Source organism: Pteronotus mesoamericanus, unplaced genomic scaffold (genome assembly GCF_021234165.1).
Source record: "Pteronotus mesoamericanus isolate MK-2021 breed Mesoamerican mustached bat unplaced genomic scaffold, CSHL_Meso_final contig_50, whole genome shotgun sequence".
NCBI lineage: Eukaryota > Metazoa > Chordata > Mammalia > Chiroptera > Mormoopidae > Pteronotus > Pteronotus mesoamericanus.
The window spans coordinates 21,636,843-21,660,063 of NW_026555186.1; the positions used below are offsets into that span (position 1 = coordinate 21,636,843).

General features: G+C 35.9%; 2 protein-coding genes across 6 annotated transcripts in view; one reads left to right on the top strand and one right to left on the bottom strand.

Moving 5' to 3' along the window:
• The window catches only part of TRAPPC13 (trafficking protein particle complex subunit 13), a 35,085-nt gene extending 30,864 nt beyond the window's left edge, over positions 1-4,221 (top strand). For 3 of the 5 annotated variants that reach the window (XM_054578418.1, XM_054578417.1, XM_054578420.1), the window contains 2 exons: positions 2,024-2,174; positions 2,300-4,221. In XM_054578418.1, the coding sequence (XP_054434393.1) occupies positions 2,024-2,174; positions 2,300-2,407 (259 nt within the window). In that variant the 3' untranslated portion in view covers positions 2,408-4,221. The remainder of the gene's footprint in view (positions 1-2,023; positions 2,175-2,299) is intronic. The other 2 variants (XM_054578419.1, XM_054578421.1) reach the window with 1 other exon arrangement.
• A 2,140-nt stretch (positions 4,222-6,361) lies between these two features.
• SGTB (small glutamine rich tetratricopeptide repeat co-chaperone beta) overlaps positions 6,362-23,221 on the bottom strand; it is a 35,560-nt gene continuing 18,700 nt past the window's right edge. The window contains exons 6-11 of the mRNA XM_054578423.1: positions 14,416-14,520; positions 10,704-10,842; positions 10,537-10,599; positions 8,500-8,537; positions 8,178-8,261; positions 6,362-7,090 (exon numbers count right to left, since the gene is read on the bottom strand). Of these exons, the coding sequence (XP_054434398.1) occupies positions 6,979-7,090; positions 8,178-8,261; positions 8,500-8,537; positions 10,537-10,599; positions 10,704-10,842; positions 14,416-14,520 (541 nt within the window). The 3' untranslated portion in view covers positions 6,362-6,978. The remainder of the gene's footprint in view (positions 7,091-8,177; positions 8,262-8,499; positions 8,538-10,536; positions 10,600-10,703; positions 10,843-14,415; positions 14,521-23,221) is intronic.

The window sequence follows — 23,221 nt, forward strand, 5'->3', positions numbered from 1 at the left end:
TGAGTTTTTTAAAGTACAGCAGATCTGTTATTGATCAAATGATAAAGTGTTATCAATTTTGGGAGGGGGGGTTTTTTATGGTGTTAAGTTTTGGTGATTCAAATTAGTTTTTTTTCTAAAAAGCACTTGTTTCTTAGATCTGTAGTTCTCTCATCTATAAATATGGGATTTACTCCCCTACACACTCACATGGACACATAAAAGATACCGGATTTTTGTGAAATTTAATGAGAAAATTCATGTACTGCATCTAACCTGGTCTGTGGCACTTAGTAGACATTTCACATGTTTGTTTAGGAGACAGACATATAAAAGCTAATTAACATTAAATCATTATGTCTAAAAATCAATTAAAATTTAAATAAGTATTTTAAAACATAGAACCACCTGTGAGAAAAAAGATAGAATATTTGAAAGTAGTCATGAATGGTGGTAGAGTAGGTGACTATTTTTCATTATGAGCCATTGGTTTGTCTTTTTCTTTTAATGCATACTTTCATTAAAGGTTGTTTTAATTTAAAATGGTTAAGCTGAACTGGTGATATCAATTATAAGCAGAAGCAGGTTTTTTATGTTAACAAAAAACAAACCTGAATCGTATTTATTTCTTAGAAATCCTGTCATTTCCTGTGTTATGTGCATGGTAAAGAAACATAGATTAAATAGGAAAAGCAGTGGACCAGACTCAAGTTTGTCTTTCCCTTTCCTGTGGAGTATCTAACAGAAATAGAAAGGATGCATAGCAACACAATTAGACACAGGTGTCTGGAAGTCTCCCAGAGAAATGGCAAAGCTGTTAACAAATCAGCAGCAGGAAGCCAAGTGTTTAATGATAAGACCAGAAGGCCAACACCCAGACAGGCAAATTAAGTCTCAGTGCCACTTTTAACCCTCAAAGATACCATCTTTCATTTTCCTGATTGTATTTTAAGTGAAGTAAAAATGGTACATTTTAAATAACGCTGCAGTAAACATAGGAGTGCATATATTCTTTCGAATTAGTGTTCCAGGTTTCCTTGAATATGTTACCAGAAGTAGAATCACTGGGCCATAAGGCAGTTCCATGTTTAATTTTTTGAGGTAGCCTCATTCTGCTTTCCACAGTGGCTGCATCAGTCTTCATTCCCACCAACAGGTACAAGGGTTTCCTTTTCTCCACATTCTCACCAACATGTATTGTTTGTTGATTTATTGATGACAGCCATTCTGAGGTGTGAGGCGATATCTCATTGTGGTTTTAATTTACATTTCTCTGATGATCAGTGATGTTGAGCATCTTTTCATATGTCTATGGGCCATCTGTATGTCTTCTTTGGAGAAGTTTCTCTTCAGGTTCTTTGCCCATTTTTTAATTGGATTTTTTTTTTTTTTTTTTTTTTTTTGGTGTTGAGTTTTATGAGTTCTTTATAGATATACTACTCAGCCGTAAAAAAAAGAAGGAAATCTTACCATTTGTGACTGCACGGATGGATCTGGAGAGTATTATGCTAAGTGAAATAAGCCAGTTAGAGAAAGACAAGTACCACCTGATTTCACTCATGTGTGGAATCTAATGAACAAAATAGACTAACAAAATAGAAACAGACTCATAAAGAACAGACTGGCAGAGGGGAGAGTGGGTTGCGCAGCTAGGTGACAACGGTGAAGGGATTAAGAAAAAAACTCATAGACACAAACAACAGTATGGTGCTTCCCAGAGGGGAAGGAGTGTGGGGGGAGATAGGAAGGGAATAGGGGCGATAAATAGTGATAGAAGGAGACTTGACTTGGGATGGTGAATACAAATGCAGTATACTGATGATTATTAAAGAATTGTACACCCGAAACCTACGTAATTTTATCAACCGATATCACCCCAATAAATTCAATTAAAAAATTTTTTAAATAATATATTTTAATTTTTGTTTCTGGTTTTTAATTCTCCTGAACACCCAGAAAACAAATTCACCAGTAGTAATGCAAGAATATCACATACCTCTTGTGAAAGGAACAAGATTTATTCCTATTTTTCTGATTTCCCCAGCAGTGAAAGGACTATGGACCTGGTTTTGGAAATGTGCAATACCAATTCTATCCACTGGTGTGGCATTTCAGGAAGACAGCTTGGAAAGCTACATCCAAGTTCCTCTCTCTGTCTTGCCCTTACTCTACTGTCTTCAGTACAGGGACTGCAGGTATGTTCTCTTATCAGTAATTTCAACATTTGGGAACTATTAACCCATAGTCATGCACTGTATCCATATTTTCTCTAATAATGACCATCGAATGAAAACTTAGGCCTATATCTTTCTCTCAATAGAGCGTCTCCGGCTTAAGACTAACAGACACGTTTTTAAAGAGAACATATGAATATGATGACATCGCACAGGTCTGTGTGGTATCTTCGGCCGTTAAAGTGGAAAGCTGAAGAAAATTTCCAGTGTTATGCTTTTCATTGATTTTCAAAGAACTTTCTGTATTTTTAATCACCTTTGTAAAATGATCAACAGTAAAAATAAGTACATCTTATTTAAATTCCTTTCCTGTAAAATAGTTAAAATATTAAATATTTGTTTTGAAAAGACCACCTACTGATTTTATCTTATTCTAAAGGAACATTTATATGTTTTTTACACATACCCTATTTGTTTCACTTAGATGACCATAGGAATCTGTTCTATAAAAACTCTGTATTTGTCCTGGCTGGTGTGGCCCAGTTGGTTGTAGCATTGTCTCATAACCAAAAGGTTGAGGGTTCGATTCCCAGTCAGGGCACGTTCCTGGGTTGTGGGTTCAATTCCCAGTCCAGGGGCTAGGCACAAACTATCCCCAGTCCAGGCATGTATGGGAGGCAGCCAATCGATGCCTCTCTTTCTCTTGCATCCTTGTTTTCACTTTCCCTTCCTCTGTCTCTTCCTATCTCTCTAGAAGCAATGAAAAAATGTCCTTGGGTGAGGATTTTTTTTTAAATGTCAAAAAATAATAAACTCTATATTTGAGGCCATTTGTCCCTAGCAAGTATCTAGACCAGAGGTCAGCAAAATTTTTATGTAGAGGGCCTGGGACTAAATATTTTAGGCTTTGCAGGCCATGTGGTTTCTATTGAAAATACTCCACACTGCTATTGTAGTGCAAGACATGGCAGTGGGCATAAAGAGCCCACTGGTGTTTACAAAAACCAGCAGATGGCCTGCAGGCCATAGTTTGCTGACCTTGAGCTAGGAAATACAATTGTTTCTCAAATCTTGAGAATTCTTATAATACTTTATTTAGAAATATTTCAGTTAACCCCACTTTCTTCCTAGCTCCTCAATCCACTAAAGAGTTGTTTAAAAGAAGTGGAATGATCCTCGAGTAACATTACATTTGCTGACACAGTATGAATTTTTCCTGTTTTCAAAATTACTGGTGTGTATCTGTGTTTGTGTATACATACAAACCTGCACATGCCTGTTTTACTTACTAACAGCAGATCAGAATTGGTTTTGTTTCTTAGATTGTTGATTACTCTGTTAACTTTTAACAAAGAGGCCTGATACTTTCCTAAGTCCAAAAGACCTGTTTATTTTTCCCATTAAAAAAAAAATAAGCCGCTTATTTTCATAGGTATCTTCAAAGGATTTTCAGTTTCTGATACTTGATTTTGAACTCTAAATCATGTACTAATATTATAAAACTTTGTATATCTGCATGTAGTCATATTTATGCCATGAACAAAACAGTGAAAAAGTTAAGATTGTAAACAACTTTGCAACCTGAACATAATAAAAGTTTCAGTATTTTGTCAGAAAAAAAGGTTATGATGATAAATAAAAACTTATTTTGGTAAGTTGAAATGTAAGGATGTATATATACTTGCTTAAATGTAAGAGTACATTAAGTCAAATACAAAAATTGGGTTTTTTTCAAATGCATAATTATTTATTGCCATGACAAATTGGTCCAAAATGAAAGCTAAATTCAGAGTGAGATTTGGAGTAATAATTAATGAAATGTCTGTGGAAAATAAAGTGCAAGCAGTGTAAAACATCTGTCTTCCAAAATGAGTAAGATTGATTAAATGATGAATAAGACTCTATAGCCACTGCACTGGGTACTTCCATTGTTTTTCAAGAATCTTCTCATGACTGAACCTTCCGTTTCACTCTCTTTTAAATTTGAAAAGTAACATATAATGGTCACTTGGAATCTGCTATATAATTTGATTTAATTACAAAGTCTTTTTATAAGCAATAACCTAGACTCACATTGTTCATTCTCTAAATAAAGGTTTGATAATCTCAGAAAGGACCTGTTTGAACCATATTATAAAAATTATATAAACAATTTGGTACATTAAATGACAATGTCATTTGCATATAAAAGACATTTTAAGGTTACATAGCATTATAATAGCTACAGCTACTACAATGAAATGCAGTTAATGGAAGTCAGTCATTGCTAAGTAGAATATATATAAAGTTTTACTTAATGCCCTGTTTCAGACAAGCAAGAATAATATTTGGGGTATTGCATATAATTTTACAAGTAGCGAGCACAATCTAACTACACAAAACTTTCTTGAAATGCAATGATTCCAAAGTGATGAAGATACTTAGCAAAAATGGCTTGAATTGAATCCAATTCAAAATCCAGATGAGTGGACAGATATAATTTAGACTGAATTTTTGAGGGGTAGAATAGTAGCAAAGAAACAATCTGAAGAAGTAAAAAGGAAGAAATATACCAATTCCTATTAATGCTTATAAAAAGTGGCTACCTTCACTATAGATATTAGCAAATCAAGACATTTTAAAGGATTTTGCTTATAATGTCTAATGTCTTTGATTTTGAAATCGGAATAATAGTTATATTAAATGAGTTGTGAGGGGTTCCCTCCTCTTCTATTTTCGTGTAAGATTGTGTAGATTGATATTATTTCTTCCTTAATTTTTTTGGTAGAATTCCCCATTGAAATTATTTGGGACTGTATGTGGCTTTCTTTTCTGAAGGATATCTGTTTCTTCAGTGAGCTGTAGTACTTTGTATCTTATAAGGAATTTGTCTCTTTCATTTCAGTTAATATTGTTGAATATATGGATCTAGAGTTGGCTGTCATATTTTCTAGTGATCCTTTTAATGTCTCCAGGGCCTGCATTGATATTCCCTCCTTCACTTCTGATACTGTGGATTTGTATTTTTTCTATTTTCCTAGTCAGTGAACTAGAGGCTTACCAATTTATCAGTCTGGAAGCAGTTTTAATGCACTCAAGATAGTTATGCTAGAAACTTTTTCTTACTTAACGTCGGATAAGTGACTAATTTTTAATTAAGGATCAACTTTGCTTTTTTCATCAATGTCATCACTTTCATGTAATTTGTACTTCCTTCTGTATAGCACTTGAACACTAAGAGTTGGATTTATGAAAAATTAAGTTGGTTTAGATGGAATACGAGATTTAATTCAGAGGTGCTAAGATTTAAGTCCTGCTCTTTTGGACAGAACTATAGGTTCATCGAGGTCTTTGTTTCAGCCTAAGCCCAAGGGGCTTAGGTATTTGCTGGTCTATTTCAAATAGTGCTTCCTTGGTCTTATTAAAAGACCTACTTAATAGAAATTGAAAGTGTGGTCCTGAATCTGAACTTCCAGTAAATTCACCAGGCAACTCTTACATATAGAACCACTGGTCTGATTTCAGAAAGGAAAAGAAAGAAAAAGTTGGTTTTTAAACTTAAAGATAACATGTAGTCTTTTGAGAAAAATAGTTATAATAAGGCCCTGATCATTATCAGTATTATTAAGTTAATATTACTTCTTCAGTTTTCTCTCATAACACTTGTGAAATCATTAGGTGTCTGCCCAACATTACCTATTTCATAATTACCAAACCAAAGAAATTCTAGTTAGGATTAGAACAGTCTCATCCATCACTATAGTTAGAGCCATGCCGTTAATACCTAACAATGCCATTTCTCTCCACTAATGTGTTCTAATTTCAATATAATAGTTTAAGTCCCCTAGTATGTTTAAGTTGCATCAAATTAAGTTAAGCATAAAAGCAACATGCCAAACCAAATCACAGCAGAGGATTACATGAACAAGCATTGTTAATGACAGATGCTTTTTGTAATCCATCAAAAAATTACTGAGTTTCTTTTTTAAAATCGGTGTTAATGGGCACATAATTAAATGCCACTTAGAAAATCCTTAAGTCATTGGCTTATTTAATTGTAGGTATATTTGAGAGTTTCCATGGTAACGTCACCACCGGGGAAGTTGTGCTAGTTAAACTGATTAGTTATACAACTGACCTAACCAGTACCATTAAGGATATCTAAATGTATTTTAGTATGTACGTGGCGTAATTGGTCATGCTAATCTTATAAATACCAAACTGCGGGCAAGATTAGTTAAGAACTATGCAAAAACCTGAGCATCGTACCTACCTTCACTTTTTATACACTCACAGCACAACAACCCTGCCACCAAAATCTGCTTTCCAGCAGCTCAAGATTTTCTGCTGCCTTTTAGAACAAGCAGCATTAAAGATAATACTGGCCCCTATGATACATATTCATTACTGATAGCACTATCAAGACTAAACCTAGATAGCAAACTCCTGTCCAGGTATGCTGCTCAGTGGCAAGTACGTTTCTCCTAATCCAGGGTGAGAAACCTTTCCTTTTGGTCACTTTACCTTTTAAATAGTTTGCTAAAGAGAATTTGGAGCTAGAGAATTCACCAATGAACAGCCTTACTGTCAAGAAATATACTCTGCTATTAAGTCTAATATACAAATATGATGATGAAGACTTGAAAATGGAACCCTGTCCAGTGCTATATTGGCACTTAACAAGGCTACTGACCATTTGTTTACAAAGGAGTCATGTTATGTTCAACTCTGTGATAAACCTATTGTCTAGTTAGATGTATTCTTTAGGTATTTCTGTTTTTTGGCCACTATCTACAGCAAACACTTCAGAGCCATAACCATTTGCATCCTAGGGGCCCTGGTCAAGTCAGGAATGGTCTTCAGTGCTGCTGCTGAATGATCTGCTCCGGATGTGGTTTCTCAGTTGCTCTATAAGTTCAGGATTCTGTTGCTGTATCTGTTGAGCAAACTGCTGTCCTCTGTAAGTAAAGAGACAAAGTGGTGTGAATTAAGGAATTCCCAGTCACACAATACCCATAAAAAAGGACTGCAAAGGATATGGTACTACCCAAAGGAAATTTTTTTCTAGAAAAGTACCTGCAAATTTACCAGTGCCTCCATATAGCATTACTACAAGGCATTGGTCTTAATGAAAAATGAAATACCCAAGCTAAAAAGTTTCTGAATTGGGTGAAATCCACCCCCTCTTGTACTTAACCATGAATAAACAAAGGGCTCAAAAGTATATGCTTTGATTATATGTGCTCTAACGTGATGCAAGGTATTTGCTCTTATAGTCAAGTCTTAATAGTCTCCCGTATGACAGATGTCACACCCAGTTGGGGATGTGTATAGAAGTCACTGAACAGGACTAATATTTAAAAGGACAAGGAAATTTAATACAAATTCCTGATTTGTGACCCTCAATTGTGAATGTTACAAACTGCTATAATTATGCTCCTTAAAGGTCACACCAAAAATGCAATGTTGCAAATGCGGTTACATGGTCATGATCACAAACAGCACAAAATTTTCAGTAACAGCATCACACAGATTCAAAAAACAGACTATCTTAACCACCTTGGTTGGAAGTGAAGGTAATGAGACGATGCAAGGAGTTCTTTTAGTGATGAAATGCACTGGAAAGTTTGAAAAAAAACTGTTTCCTAAATTATCTGCACACTGGTATATGTAATATGTGATTTTTAAATATATATGTGTTGCTAAATTAATGCATATTTTAAGTAGCTACTTGACTTTAATCTTCATCCTTGAGTAGCTATTCAAACCTGTTGAAAAACTTCCTTAAATCCAAATCTGGATTCCTACCCTTCAGTCTAAAAATTCCAACTTAAGAACTCCTTTTAAATTTAGTAACTAGTGAGGCCACTGATACTAAGAGTAAGTGATAAAAATTAAAGAAAGCCCTGGTCCCTTCACTTCAGATACAAACTTTAAAACAAAATACTTTTTTTTTTTTTTTTTTTTTTTACTATTTCTGTTTTAACTAGAAACAAACTGTAAAGCAAACACATTTTTACTGTTTCTATTTTAAGTAACACTTACGCTTGGATGAGGCTAGACAGGTCAGTTAGGCCCCCAACTCCAGCAGCAGGTCCCCCAATGGCATTTGTCATCATTCCTGACATTCTAGAGTAAGCGAGAGGTGTATCACTATATTGGCATGTAGTCTCATTAACAAAGAGGATACTGGCCAAGGAAGTCAGTTAAATATACCTGCATAATGTAGAAGATGAGGCTAAATGTGACTTTAAGTGCCAGTCGACTAGCTGTCAGGGTAGTTTTACCACCTTCGAGCTGATGTGCTCAAATTAGCAACTAGCAAGTGGAAAGGGGAAAATGTAGCATGCTCTTTCTGTATACTTACAGCTGTTGAACTTGAGGATTCTGCATTAAACTTGCTGCCTGGAATTGAAAAATGGCATCTCCCATTAAAGGTAGTTAATATTTAGGGATCTTTAATAAATACTTCTTTTTAAGAAACAGGAATGAAAGCTAAACCATATATGTACTAACATACTGTAGAGTTTTAGTGTGATAAACGAAGTGAATGGGAATGTAAAAAAGAGGTACTAGGGAAAAAAAGGCATTTAAAATACATTGTAAGGATGGAGAGACTATAAACAACATAACCAACTAAGGGTATTGACAGCAGTATACTCATTACTACTGATCAGATATATAAAGCCAAGTGGAGAAGTAGAAACTTTGAAAGTATAAAGAATCTCCTACACTTGAGAGAATCCACTCCAAAAGAGTACTCTAAGCAATGTGACCTGGCTCTATGGGGCTTAGTAGTTACAACTTTTGCCACACTTAAGTGGGAAGAGAACTGTATTTGTACACACATACACTTTTAAAACTTCCCATTTTTAAAGCATAAACATCTTTGCCTTAAATTGGTAGTCAACAATATTCATGTAAAATTTAAACTTAGTATAAATATTTGTAGACGGTAGTTATTCCAGTAACGGTCCCCAAAATCCTCTTTTAGTCTGTCACCCAGACCCTTTTTAAGAATGTCACACAACATGTGTTTGACCTCCCCCCTTCTGTACCTCCTACAAATTGTGTCACCCCTCACGTCAAGCATCTTGGGAGCTAAGCTGAGTTGGAAACTAAAATCCATTTTCACACCCTGCTACAATAGCATAACCTGAGGCCTGGAGAAGAGTAACAATAATCAAAAATGTCACAAAACCTGCAGAGAGAAATAATTTGTTGGTATCTAGGTGTCAAGACCAACTTAAATTTGGCTTCAATCCTGAGACTCGAGTTATGGAATTACTTGCAAATCAGTCAAACAATTATTTCTCTAGTAATAAAAGCAAATGGTGGCTTTCCCAAACCTCATTTAGGGTAGTGATTAAAAAATTAACTACTGTCTACAAAGACTTCAACTAACAGTTTTAAACTACCAGTTGCTACACACTACCAGTCATTCAAGATTTCTTGATCGCACTAGGAATGAGCCACCTGTATATTTCAATTCAGCTGGAGATTCAGTGGCTACAAGATATTTTTGAAGGAAACAAAGATGAATAGGAGTGGCACTGCCTTCCAAGGGCATAGCACCTGGTAGAATAGTTCTCAGCCAGACGCATGCAGTCATCCAAGGAGTTTACATGGCCAGGTAACATCCTCGACCCACTCAATCAGTTTCCACATACTGAAGAAAACATCTATAGGTAACTATAGGTTTGGAGGATGGAAAATACACACACGCACACACACAAATTATACTAAAAAGTCAAATTAACTCAAGATAGAAAGGAAGCAGACACTGCTGAGAGGAGAGCTTAGGAAACTGCAATTAACCCAAATTATCAGACCTCAGGTCTTAGATATCTTCCTAGGGCCATTTTCATGTAAGAGAGTGGTTTTTAACCTTCTGTAGAGCTGCAGACTTCTTTGCCAGTCTGATGAAAAATATGGTTCACTCCCTAGAAAAATGCACATATCCATATGTACATGAATTTTTGTGTACAATTTCAAGGAATCCATTGGCTTCCTAAAGTCTATCCATGGCTTTCTCACAAACAGGTATAGAGGCAGGTTAAAAATCTCAGCCATAGCATTACATCACCACTCTATTGCTACCACCACCACAAAAGCTCCCTTATTTATAAAATGTTTTAGAACTACAGGGTCTGGCACAAATAACGCCCCTCTTGTATTACAATCTTTTATTACAAAATCATAAGCATGTAATTCTGTAACATAACTACCTACTCAAACACACCATATGACATTTTAGGTGAAATGTTCAAATTAAAACTACAAATTATTACACCTGTATTATTATCCTATCAACCACACTCAAGCAGGCGTTACTTCTGCTGGACCCCGGTATATTGCTTTATGGAAAACAGAGCCAGCAGAGCCAAAAAGGGAATATACTCACCATACTAATGAAGGCTGGATTATTTATTAAGCTGGCCATGTCAAAGCTCAGTCCAGTTCCTGTCTGTAAAACAATTATATCTGAGAATTATTCTAACCACTAGGATCTGATTACAATAAGTTGTGAATGACAGAAAACATTTCACTCATTCGGCATTAGTAACTTACAGGACTGGATACCTCTCTTAACTTCTGTTCTGCTATTTTCAGATTCGATTTATAGGAATCATTTTCAGGGTCAAGATCTAATGCCTTTTGATAACTTGTAACTGCTTCTTCAAATTTATTCATGGCAGTGAGAGCTAGCCTGAAAATAATAAAGTACAAGAGTATAGATACACGATTAACGAATATCAGGATATCAAAAATGTACCCAAACATCTGTCTTGGTATTCAGTTAGAATCCAGGTTATACTTCATTCATTATACTATGGTTCACAGGAGTATCACTAAAATTCCTTCTAATTCCAAGATTCCATAAGTCTGGAGTCTCTATCTTCTGTTTGCTAACAACCTTCGCTGTCCTGTATTAACCATGAACCTAATGCTTAGAAATGAACCTTAGCCCACCCTCCCATTTTTAATCCTAATATGTGAAATAATTTGCTTTATAAATGACTAAGCTCCACAAAGATGTGAGCTGACTAACAGCTCTGTGGCCATTTAACTTGATGATGTTAACATAATTTTAAGGACTCCGAACTAAATTTGTGCTTCAGAATGTCATACTTTCTTCCTACTTCCTAGCAGAGACAATGAGTCACAATAAATATTAATTTGCCATGAAAAATAAAAACAGACTGTGGAATACTCCTGAATAAGACATGTTAGTTGTTAAATAGATTAAATTGGCATCTTTTACAATTTAAGACATTATTACCCCAGTAACAGAGTTAGTTATTAAATTTTTGTTTTCTACCACCTGGTTAGAATTTATTTCTTGGAAAATTACTTCAGAACTAAACAAAAATGGCATATACGGAGAGATAGCATTGAGGTTTTTATTTGTTTTGTCATTTTTAATAATTAAGTCTTGGCTGACTTACCTCACAGACTTCTGACCTAGATAAAATATAGTGCCTAACCACGGAAAAATTCTCAGACCCCAACTAGTTTTCTAACAGTCAACCGTGAAAGATACTTCATCAAAGTCCTCAAATAATCAATCGTCAATAAATATTAACCGGGCACTATTTTAGATTCTACAGTGAAAAAAGGTAAAGTTCTTGATTTTAAGAAAATTTCTACCTGGGGAAGACAAACAATAAATAGGCAAATAAAAAAGAGTAATATTAAAGAGAATGAATAGGGGTGCTGCTCAAAGGCAGCCACATTGACAGGACCTAAATGATGAGAAGAAAGCAGTCATCTGAAGACCAGGGGAGGAGCGTGCTAAACAGAAGCAGCAGTAAACACAAAGGCCCTGGGAATGATGCCTGCCTGGTGTGCTTAAGGAACAGGACAAAGGTGGAGGAGGAGGGAGCACAGAAAGCAGTGTGGAGCGAGATGAGGTCAGAGAGTAATCAGGTGCCAGACAAGATAGAACCATGGTTTGGAGTCTGGATTTTATTCTGGTTGCAACAGAGTGACATGATCTGATTTATCCTCTAGAAAGCTCTCTCTGGCGTCTCTGCAGAGTTGGGATGGAGGCAGAGAGACCAGTTAGGAAGCCACTGCAGTAGCCTAGGTAAGAGATGGTCATTTGGAGCAGCGTTATAAACAAGATGGCAATCAATACTTGAATTCATGATATATGTATGTGGAAACTCGAATTAACAGGACTTGCTGATAGATGAGGCGTCAACCTAATCTATCGTTACGGTTGACTGTCAGGTATAGTAAGAATGAAGGACGCTCCTAGGCTTTTGACCCCAGCACTGGTGAGTAAATGATGGTAACATTTACTGAGATGGGAAAGAGTTAAGAAGGAAATGAGAGTTCTGCGTGGGGCACGTTAAATTTAAAATGCCTATTAAACATATAAATGGAGATGAAAAGTTGAATATGATAATAGAATTCAGACATATAACTTAAGACATATCATAACTTAAGAAATCCATCAAGATATTGAGTTGATTCTCATTATTGAGAGTAGTTACGTTCTATAAAGTCACCACAAACACTGATTTAGCAAACGCTGAACAATTGCTTCTGGGGGAAAAACAGGGTTAGGTTCCTGTGAGGCTCTTTGGTCACAACATTCTCATCAACTAACTGATCAATACATAATCTTGTTTTATGTGTTTCTACTTAAAGAAACTTATTTACTATATATTATTGATTGAATGAGCACTAACTCATTCCTGAATAAAGCTTACCTTACGTGTGTTTTTTTTTTCGTAAGGCACATCACAGCCTTCTTGCACTTAGGAGCACTAGACAGCACTTCAGCCTATGCTTGGGACCATTGTAAACAGGGAAATCAACAACAAAAAGGCAAAAAATATAGGATTAAATAAAATGCAAAAAGGATACTTGTTCACAGCATGAGAGCTGAAACAAAAAGGCAGAGCGTCGCCTTACCCATCCTCAATTGAGGTCTTGCACGTCATGTCACTCAAATTTTTCACGATACTGAATGAACACAAAAGCACAGTGACTACTGATTTGGGGGTTACAAAAAATTTTAGCAAGTACGTGAATTCATAAATACAGACTCCATGAATAACAAGTACTGACTGGAAGTGGAATTTAGAAGCATAGGACAGGATGGAATCAGAGAATAGACAGACAGCAGCAGCAGAGGAAAGGAGAAAGCCCTGAGTGTACCATTACTTAGAGGTGGTAGAGAAGGAAGAACCAGTAAGGGAGACTGGGAAAGGGCATCCAGGATAATAGAAGGGAAACCAAGAAGTGGAGTATCACAGAAGCGTAGAGTATGAAGTTATTTCAAAAATAAGTTAATTATGCTAAATGCTAAAAGATAGGTAGGGTGAGGATACATGACTGACCTTCGGCCTTAGCAAAATATAGACAACTGGTGACCTTGAGTAGAGCTCTCAGTGGTGTGATATGGACAAACTGCCCTATCAGAATGAGCCGATGGGAGAATGAGAGATGATGAAGATGAGACAGGAAGTACGGATTGCTATCAAGGGCTTCGTAGAGAAAGGAACTAAGAAATGACACAGCTGTGTGCAAGGATGGTTCCAATGGTTGATTCTGTGACCTTTTCATATGAAGTCATTATCACGGTTAGGGACAGGAAAACGGGTTGCAGAAGATAAAGCAGATGATTACAAGTGTAAAGTCTCTGAAAAGACACAAAGAGGTGAGATCTAAAGCATGAATGAAGGCAACAGTCTTAGATAAGAACCCTTCTATTTTAACCCTTCTAGTTTTCTTGTTAAAATAGATAAGAACCCTTCTATTTTAACAAGAAAAAGGCAGTCTGAATTGACACAAATGCAGGTAGATGGATTTAGCAGTAGGAAAATGAATTACTTTTCTTCTAAGTGCACCTATCAGTATTTTCTCAATAAGAAGGCAGTATCATCAGCTGAGAGTCACCATGGAGGGCTTAAAGGAAATTTGAAAAGTAGGTCTGAAGCAATAAATTCAGAGAGTGGTAAGGTGAGTTTAGAAGAAAGTATATAGTGGGGCTGTCTGCCAAAATACTGAGTACTCATGAGATTTGTGGTCTTGAATATGAAGTGAGTGTACTCATGGTTATAGTTGTTCTCCAACAACTATTCACCATACAACTAATCATCTCTCTCCCAAGTTGCAGAAACTGCAATCATTTCCTCCCTCAGTGTTATGTTTATTTTCTTCTTAGTTGAGAGGATGCTATATCAAGCAGGAAATTCAAAACCAAGCCATTAAGCACTGACTATCTGATACAACGTGGTACTACTTCGAACATTCTCCCAGAACTTACCCCATTCTCCCATAGGCCTTGCTGTACTTTGAATCAATCGCTATTGCTTTTTCACAATCCTTTATTGCATCTGTGTAGTGACCTAATTTACTCTGAGCAGCAGCCCTAAGAGAAAGAGAAGAGAGTTTTTATTATAAGCATCCTTCAAGGCACTGATTTAGATTTTCAGGTTCTAGTACAACTACATTCCCCTTTTCCCAATTTGTATATCGCTCCCACTAAATATCTGAATCAAACTGCTTTAAGGTAATTCTATAATCAAATGAAAAGAAAACTCAGAAACAAAATTCAGAGAAAATATGAATGCTCCCTTTTACTGTTAACTTATGCAAAAGACAAAATATGCAAATCATAGAACTGATCCACCTACTTACTGACTTGGTAATTTGCCCGAACAGAAAACTGAAAGCCCTAGGACATTTAGGGTTACTAGCAGGGCACACAGAGCGAGTGATTGCTGTGAATGGCCACCTAAAGTGTTGTGCTGTTGAATGATCACTTTCCTAGTGGCGTTAAGGTCACTGGACAGGTCTAAATTGAAAAACCCAATTGAAGCGGGTGCCTAAATCTGGCCATAAATTAAGGATGGCCATGTATCCCATCTACTTAGCACAGAATCTCAGAATAATTGAGAACTATTTAATCCCTTCCAGGTTATCTCTAATAAACTCCCTGGAATAACTGGGACCTGACAATATAATGAAGCCACTGACTACCCCTCCGTACCCTGAGAGCAGACAGGTCTCTGCATCCCTCTTGTAGTGCTGACTTCGGTCCTCAGGGCCATAATAAACACGCAGAGTTTCTGTTCAGCATGCAAGTCCTTCCAACTGAGAAGTTCCAAAATGTCTCCTGTCCTTCATCCCACTACTACCTCATCCACTCTTCTCCAGACTACAAACTTCTACTTTATTCATTCAACTAATATATCTCTTGAGAACTAGCAAAGGCATAGACAATTTTCTAGGCATAATATTGGGGTGGCCGAAAATTTCATTTAGTGTTTTCTGTAAAACAAAGGACATGTTTTTCATTTTCACCAATATCTTTATTGATTTGGATATTTTGAGTATGTTGGCTGTCTCCCACATGGTAGAACGTTGGTTGTTCTCAGTTAATGTCTTGATTTGATCGCTATTAATTTCAGCTGGTCCACCAACTGTGGAGCATCGCCTGATGAGAAATCTCCAGCATGAAACTTCACAAACCATTTGACATGTTCAATCAGTCACAGCACCTTCTCCACTGCACAAATCTTTCTTTTTTTGTGCTTCAGTTGAGTTTTAACCTTTCTTGAAATAATAAAGCATAATATGCCGAAAATGTTGCTTATTTTCTTCCATCTTCAACATTAAAATGGCTACACAAAATTTCGCCAATTTTGAGGAGTCTTTTTAAATGCATGCTAATATGACAGCTGTCACAATACAATCTAACAAAATTTTTATGAATGAAGTTAAAGACAACTAGGTGCTGCTAGAGCCATCTTATGGAAAAAACCAAATGAACGTTTTGGCCAACCCAATAGATGGAACAGTAATCAAAATAATATTCCTGGCCTTAATAGTACTTAAATTCCTGGGGAGAGCTGGGAGGTTATAAAGAAAGGTGGTAGTGAGTCCAATTTTCTGTCAACCTTCCTTCTCACAGCATGACTGAGACCCTTACTACTTAAACTAAGACTATAAAACTTGAAAAAAATAAAGAGTCCTTTGCTTCAGTTAAAAAATGTTATGTGTGAAAACACAGAATTCAACAAACATGTTTTGGTAGTTCATGTGAAAAAGAGGTATAGGTTTATTTGAATACTCAACACAAACTAAACAGCATAACAAGGACGACCGTTAAAAGAAGAGATAGAGAATGTATCAATTCCAAATAATTAGAAATAAAGAAAATGAGGTAAAAATAACACAATAAAAGACAAAAAAAAAAAAGAGCTGGAGAAGGAAAGAAGCCAGAAATAAGATAGCAGAAAACAATTCAAACATGTAAGTAATCCCAAAATTGCCTAGATGAAAATCAGATTCTCAAATTGCATAAATAATATATTACTTAAAATATAATTACACACAGGCTGAAGTTTAAAGGGGATAGAAAAGGATAATCAGGCAAACTAAAAACCAGCAAGCAAAAGAAACCTGGTGTAGAAACAATATCAAACATAAGGCAAAGAGCATTATTAAAAATAGTCATTATTTATTGATCTTCATTTTTAGTTTAAAGAAAGCACTTAAATGGCTTAGACGTCAAGCCTATATTAAAAGTCTCTCATCCTATAGAGGACCAGTGGGAATGGGGTAGATGGGATAGAAATGGGAATGAGACTTCAGAAAGGATGAAAAAGCAAACTTTCAAACTGAATAAAATAGAAATAAATGATCCTGATTATATATTTTTTTAAAAAAAGGATTCAAGTAACATTCAAGCACAGTACTCCGAGGGTATATTTTTAATGAAATGTATTCTAATGACAAAAATAATTGCAAAGAAATTCTGAAGTTCACTTAGACTTACTAGAGTTGCAATATTGGTGAAATACCAACCGAACGATACTGAAGGATAGAGCTAATGAATAAAGATGCTGATAATGTTGGAAAGCAAGGTTTTTGCTCTGGGAGAAGAGAGATACAAATGTAAAATGGGGGAAATAAAGGAGATCTCTGTGACACTGAAATGTGAGCTCGAGGTGTCTGTATAAATTGATGACTTTCAAAAAAACACATCTCACTCTGTCCACTGGAAAAACCTAGAAGCAATAATATTGCAGTAGCAATGATCACCTCTTGCAGCCAGGTCTTGGTTTCTAAATACCATTCTCTGTTAAAAGGTACAGGAGCTACCTATAGAAATGGCTGAACCCAGATCTAGGACAGAGAAAATACAAGGCAAATCTGGAGTACCTTGTGGTCTCAGAAAGCAAGAAAGTATGAGAAAACAAATTAATTTATACAAAAGGACACACAGCCAATTTAAAGGAGCTCCCACTAGCCAAATATGGGATAATTTAAGTATGGGAATAATAATGATAGTAATTTATTATAACACAATGAATGGTGAATTTTTAAAATTTCATGTCTAAAATTATACTCAAGTTGGGGGAGGGGATGAAAGAGAAAGTGGAAAAGGGAGAAAGGTTAAGAAAGTTCTTCTTTACAGACATACTGTATTTTGCCGTGTATAATGTGCACCCACATTTTTGGCACAAACTTTCAGGAAAAAGAATCTCTCATATTAATTTTTTAACACAATTTTTAATTTATATTTAGAAACAAGACTGATCATATTCCAGGGTATTATTTTGCATATGGATATCATTGTTGCTTTCTAGAGTTATACTTTCAACACATAAGCATAAATAAAAGAATTTAAAACATTTATGTAGAAATGGAATTAGTACTACCCATGTATAATGTGCATCCTTAATTTTCCCTCAAAAATTTGGGGAAAAGGGTACACATTATTCATGGCAAAATATGGGATATGAGGAAATACAGTGTATACACACACACACATACACACACACACACACACACACACACACAACATGCCGCCATGTGACTACTGCACCATTAGAAGTCTTTGAGTTGAGGCAATTCTCCCTTCTAAAATTCACTGAATCAATTCAACTCAAACTTTTATTGAACATCTATAAGGTGCTAAATCCTGAACTCAAAACCAGATACATAGAGATGATGAAAGTATATGTCTGTCCTCCAGTCTTTTCACTGTCTAATAGGGAAATAGTCATGTAAATAAGTAAGTAATATGATAGAAGTATCACTGGAAGAGACAATACAGAGAAAGGTGGGGTTAACCCTATGCAGAGCTGTCTAACAGCATTTCTGTGATGGCGAAGTTCTTTACCTGTGCCATCCAATACAGTAGCAATCCCTAGCCAGAGGACTCAAGAGGACTTGAAAGTAGCTAGTGCATTTTTATTTTATTAATTTTCTTATTTTCTTTATTCTTATTTTATTTTAACTAACTGACATTTCAACAGCCACATGTGGCTAGGAGCTGCCGTGCTGGACAGCAGCGCGCCACAGAGCCGCGGCAGGGAAGAGTGCGGGGCTCCTCGCACTCGGTCAGGAGGTTGGGGGCAGAAGAAACTAAGAAAATCTTCCCAACAGAAGCAACATTTACCAGGGTCTTGAAGGATGACTAGCAGTTGACCGATCAGAGAGGTAAAAAGTATTCTAGGCAGAGGAAGGAGCGTATAAAAGCATGGAGAGACGTCCCCACATGGCATTTTTTAAAAGTAAATTTCATATTAAATGTGCATAAAGAGTAGAGAGAGTAGGAATGGGGTAGGAAGAAAAGCAAAGATAAAGTTAAAAGGAAAAAAGAACCTAGATTATAAAAGATCTTATGTATATGCTGAGGAGCTTAAATTCAATCACAAGGGTATTTCCAAACAGTGAACAGAAAGCAAGAATTAGATGATTAATTTCACATTTTAGGTCCTTTTGGCAGAAGACTGGAGTGGGGAGTGCAAGTAGAAACTGGAAGCCACTAGTTTAGCAAAAGTTAAGAACCTGGACTAAGGGAGCAGTGATGGAAAAGGAGTGGGGGAACAAAGGAGCTATTTGGGAGGGAAAAGGAGAACGGGGAAGAGGCCCTGATCGCTGGTTTCAGATACTGATGATAAAACAAGGAATAAAGCAGTGAGAATCAGACCCAGAAAGAAGAGTGGGTGGAAGGGAAAGGGATGTCTGTTTCAGTCTTGATAGCTTTAGCTTTAGATCACCAAGGGCAAACTAGGATGAAAGCAGATTTGTGTGGCTCACAAAAGAAAGAGGCTGGTAAAGAGAACCCCTGAGGCTGGTAAAGAGAAGCGAAGTCCAGCTACATTTGATTCTCCTGTGAGATGAAGTCAAACATGCCAGTGTCTGAACTGAATGACAATGTGGTCTGCTCTCTCTGCCCCTGCTGTCTGGTTATCAGGGCATAACTAATGAAATTCCAACAGAACAATACAGTTAAAGTCACTGTGTTTTCAGACAACCTTGCTTTCTTCAGCTTGTGAGCAAGAGTGTGAATATTATTTGTGCTCTATTTTTAAGGAAAATAAGACAGGAAAAATCACAAGTACCTTGCATTTTCCATTCTACAGGGTGGGGCAAAAGGAGGTCTACAGTTGTTCGTATGAAAAATATACAATAATTAATAAGTAATAATACAAGAATAAACTCTGTGTTTTGCATACTCACAACCATAAGTCTACTTTTACCCCACCCTGTATATATAATGCATAAATAAATTCTAGCAGAAACCTGTTCCTACAACTAGGAATTACATTGTTTCTGAAAGAAACAGATATTGAAAGCCTAGGACTATGCTAGGGACTTTATATTATTACTCCTTGCAATAACTAGTATCTCTATTTTACAAGTGAGGAAATGAGGCTCAAAGAGGTTGAGTGTCTGCCCAAGGTCAAATAGCTAGTTAAGTGGCTGAACTGAGATTCAGCGCCAAATTCAACAAACCAAGTCCAAATTCCAGTGACCCTAACAAATACCTGGTGCTTAGGGAAGTAAAAGAAAAAATAGAAAACAATGTGGCCTCTGTTCCCATCTCTCTCAGAGCTCACACTGTCACTAGCATTCCTTGCTACAATGCTCTGACGATTCCTAATTAAGCCTTTTAGACTATACTCTCTAACCTAAAATGCCTTCGCCTCTTCCTCTGTCTGTCCAAATTCTGCATCAAATCCAGCTCCAACTCAAATTCCCCATCACCTGAGAGGCCTTCCAGACAACTTGTTTCCAGCATGCTCTCTCTTTCCTATGTATCTTTAATCCTGCTTATTCCCTCAGTCATTCAACCATCCATCTGTCCCAGAAACATGAGCCTACTATGGGTAAAGTAATGTACTCATCAATGAGGATGTACAAAAGAAATAAGGATACTGTTCAGAGACAGAAGACATTGAAAATTAACTAGTTTAATAGGAATATCATTTCATATGAAAAAGTGCTTGGAAACGCTTTAGACCTGTCCTCAATCCTTTGTTGTTTTATGCATACAGGCGTTAATGTGAGGGCATGGCCACTTCAGCAAGACTATAAATCTCTTAGATTTCTTCTATAGTCCTCCATGCATCTACCAAAAAAATAGCTGATCTCCTGTGAAGCACAGTGCTAGATACTATAGGAGATACAAATAGATACAAGAGCCAATCTTTACCCTTAACCTGAAAAAATAAAGTATGCATATAAGGAAGAACACATGATAAACTTATATAAATGTTACATATCAGGATAAGAGCTAGGAGTATAGGAAAAAAAGCAAAAATAAATAAAAGGTTTTCAAGGAACAACTCAGGTTTTCCTAGTATCTAAACCGATCCTAAAGCATCATTAGAATTCAAAAGGTCAAAATAGAAGATAAATGCTAGAATACAAAGACTCATGCTTAAAAAAAGTGCCAACCAGTTGTTTTCCAACACAAAAGTCATTTCTATATAAGTAAACTTTGGTTCATTTTATTGAGGTTAATATGTGAATAATATTTTGATTAGTAATAAAACTGTAAAAATTAATATCAAAAGGAAGATTTAGATCTGCTATTCTGAGTGTCCAACTCCTGGCAGCTAACTTGCTAAAAAGAAAAAAGAAAAAGCAAGGGGTAGTTGGCAAGACTACAGGCTATTGAAATATTTATAGCTAGTAGAGTCTAAAGAAATCCTAAAGCTTTATTCAATATTTGCATTAAATATACAAATTAGGTCTTCTAAGTATTTAATATTAAATGCATGCTCTATTACTGAACTCCTCAAGGGAAAAGATGCTATTTAAATACAAAAGAGAAGCATAATTATTGATTTCAAGTTAACAATAATTAAATGAAAAGCAAGCATAGGTATTGCCAAGAATTTCATTTAATACATGGACATAAGACTATTGGTGATTCCTAATCTCATTAAAACTAAGTGATTTATTTAGGCTTAGGTTTGCCATATTCATAGTTAAAAGTATATGGCTTACTGTGCTCTATACATAAGCAATTTCCTGGTAATATTTATATCTGGTCATAACATTTTGTGACACTGTTAAATGTATTTATTTCAAGATTTCATATACTAAATTAAAACACTATGTACATTCACCTGATTACAGAGAATAAAATTCAAACATAAAACCACAGCTTGGGGAATTTATTCTCCACAAATTATTTAGACTTTCTATTTTTCTGTGCTAGATTATTAGAACAGATTAACAAAGGAATGCTTTTGTGTTTGTGAAAAAAGAGAATGTAGGGTTCCAAAATGGACTACTGAATTTCATGTGGATCCAACTCTTCCACAAATAACAACTATAAATTCTGGACATAACACACACATACACAAGAATACTAAAAGCATCCCAGGTGACCATGAGTAGGAAAATGCAAACTGTGGTACCTTCAAACAACATAATTTTCCTGAGCAATTTATAAAAGAACCACTGATACATGTAATATCATGGCTGAATCTCAGAACCATTATGCTGTGCAAAATAAGTCTCACAGGAAAGAGTACATACGGCATGATTCCTATTAAGGGGAATTCTAAAAGAGACAAAATTAATCTATGAACAAAAACAAAACAATGATTTCTTCTGGTAAGTGCTTTGGGCGACTGATGCTGAGGAGGCATGTGGAACTTTCTGGGCTGGTAGTAATTTTCAGTATCTTGATAGGAGTTTTGAGTTACAGAGGTATTTGCAATTGTCAAAACTCAGTGAAAGTACAGTTAAGATTTGTGCATTTTTACTGCACGTAAATTTTACCTCAAAAGAAAAAAATGTAAGCTATTGAACTCTAGTTAATGATATGCATGCTAAAGTATTTAGGGGGGGAAGTTACCAATGGCTGCAATGTACCTTGAAATGTATCAAAAATAGATGTAATAATAAATAGAGAGGCATAGACAGAAGAATAAATAAGTGATATAGCAAACATACTTAAATATCAATCGCAAAATCTAGGTGTAGGTATATGAGAAGTCACTGTAAATTTCTTTCAGCTTTGAAAATTTTCATAAAAATATTAGATACAAAAAGGGAAGGAAAATGACACTAGATTAATTCACAAGTCCAATCAGACTTTTATTTTAACAGGGTTATCACCAGACTAGTACATCAAAGAAAGACAATTGACTCAACACATTTGGACCCCAATAAATTTGGATCTCTCTTCATATTCTGAACAAAGCAAGAAAACAAAAAACAGATTGCGCAAATAATAATGCTAATAGCTATCGTATACAATACTCTTTACTAGATACTCTCCTAGTATTTTATATGTATTAATGAGTTTGATCTCTAAGACAGAGCTATCAGATAAATGTTATTATCCACATTTTATCAATGAAGAAACTAAAATATAGATATGTTAGGTAATTTCTCAAGGTCCCAGAAGTAGTCAGTGGCAGAGACAGGGATTAGAATCCAAAGAGTCGGGGTTAGAACCCCCACTCCTAACCACTTCCCTGTGACTACTCGCTTAGGTGACTTTGTAACAGGCACAATGTGACCTCAGGTACTCTCCTCAAGTTTGTGGATGACATGAAACTAAGAGGAAAAAAAAATGCATTACTTTACAAATTATCTAAAAAACCTTACAGGGCACATAAAGAAGAGACTGTAACAAGGTAAAATTTTATGGGGATAAAATATAAGATCCTGCATTTGAGGGCAGAGAACCCACTTGGCCTGCAGTGACAGCTCTGGTTCATGGCAGGTGTTTGGTAAGGACCTGTCCAGTGAATGGATGGCTGAATGACAGGATAGGGAGAAGGTGTGGAAAACAACAAAAGGCTTTA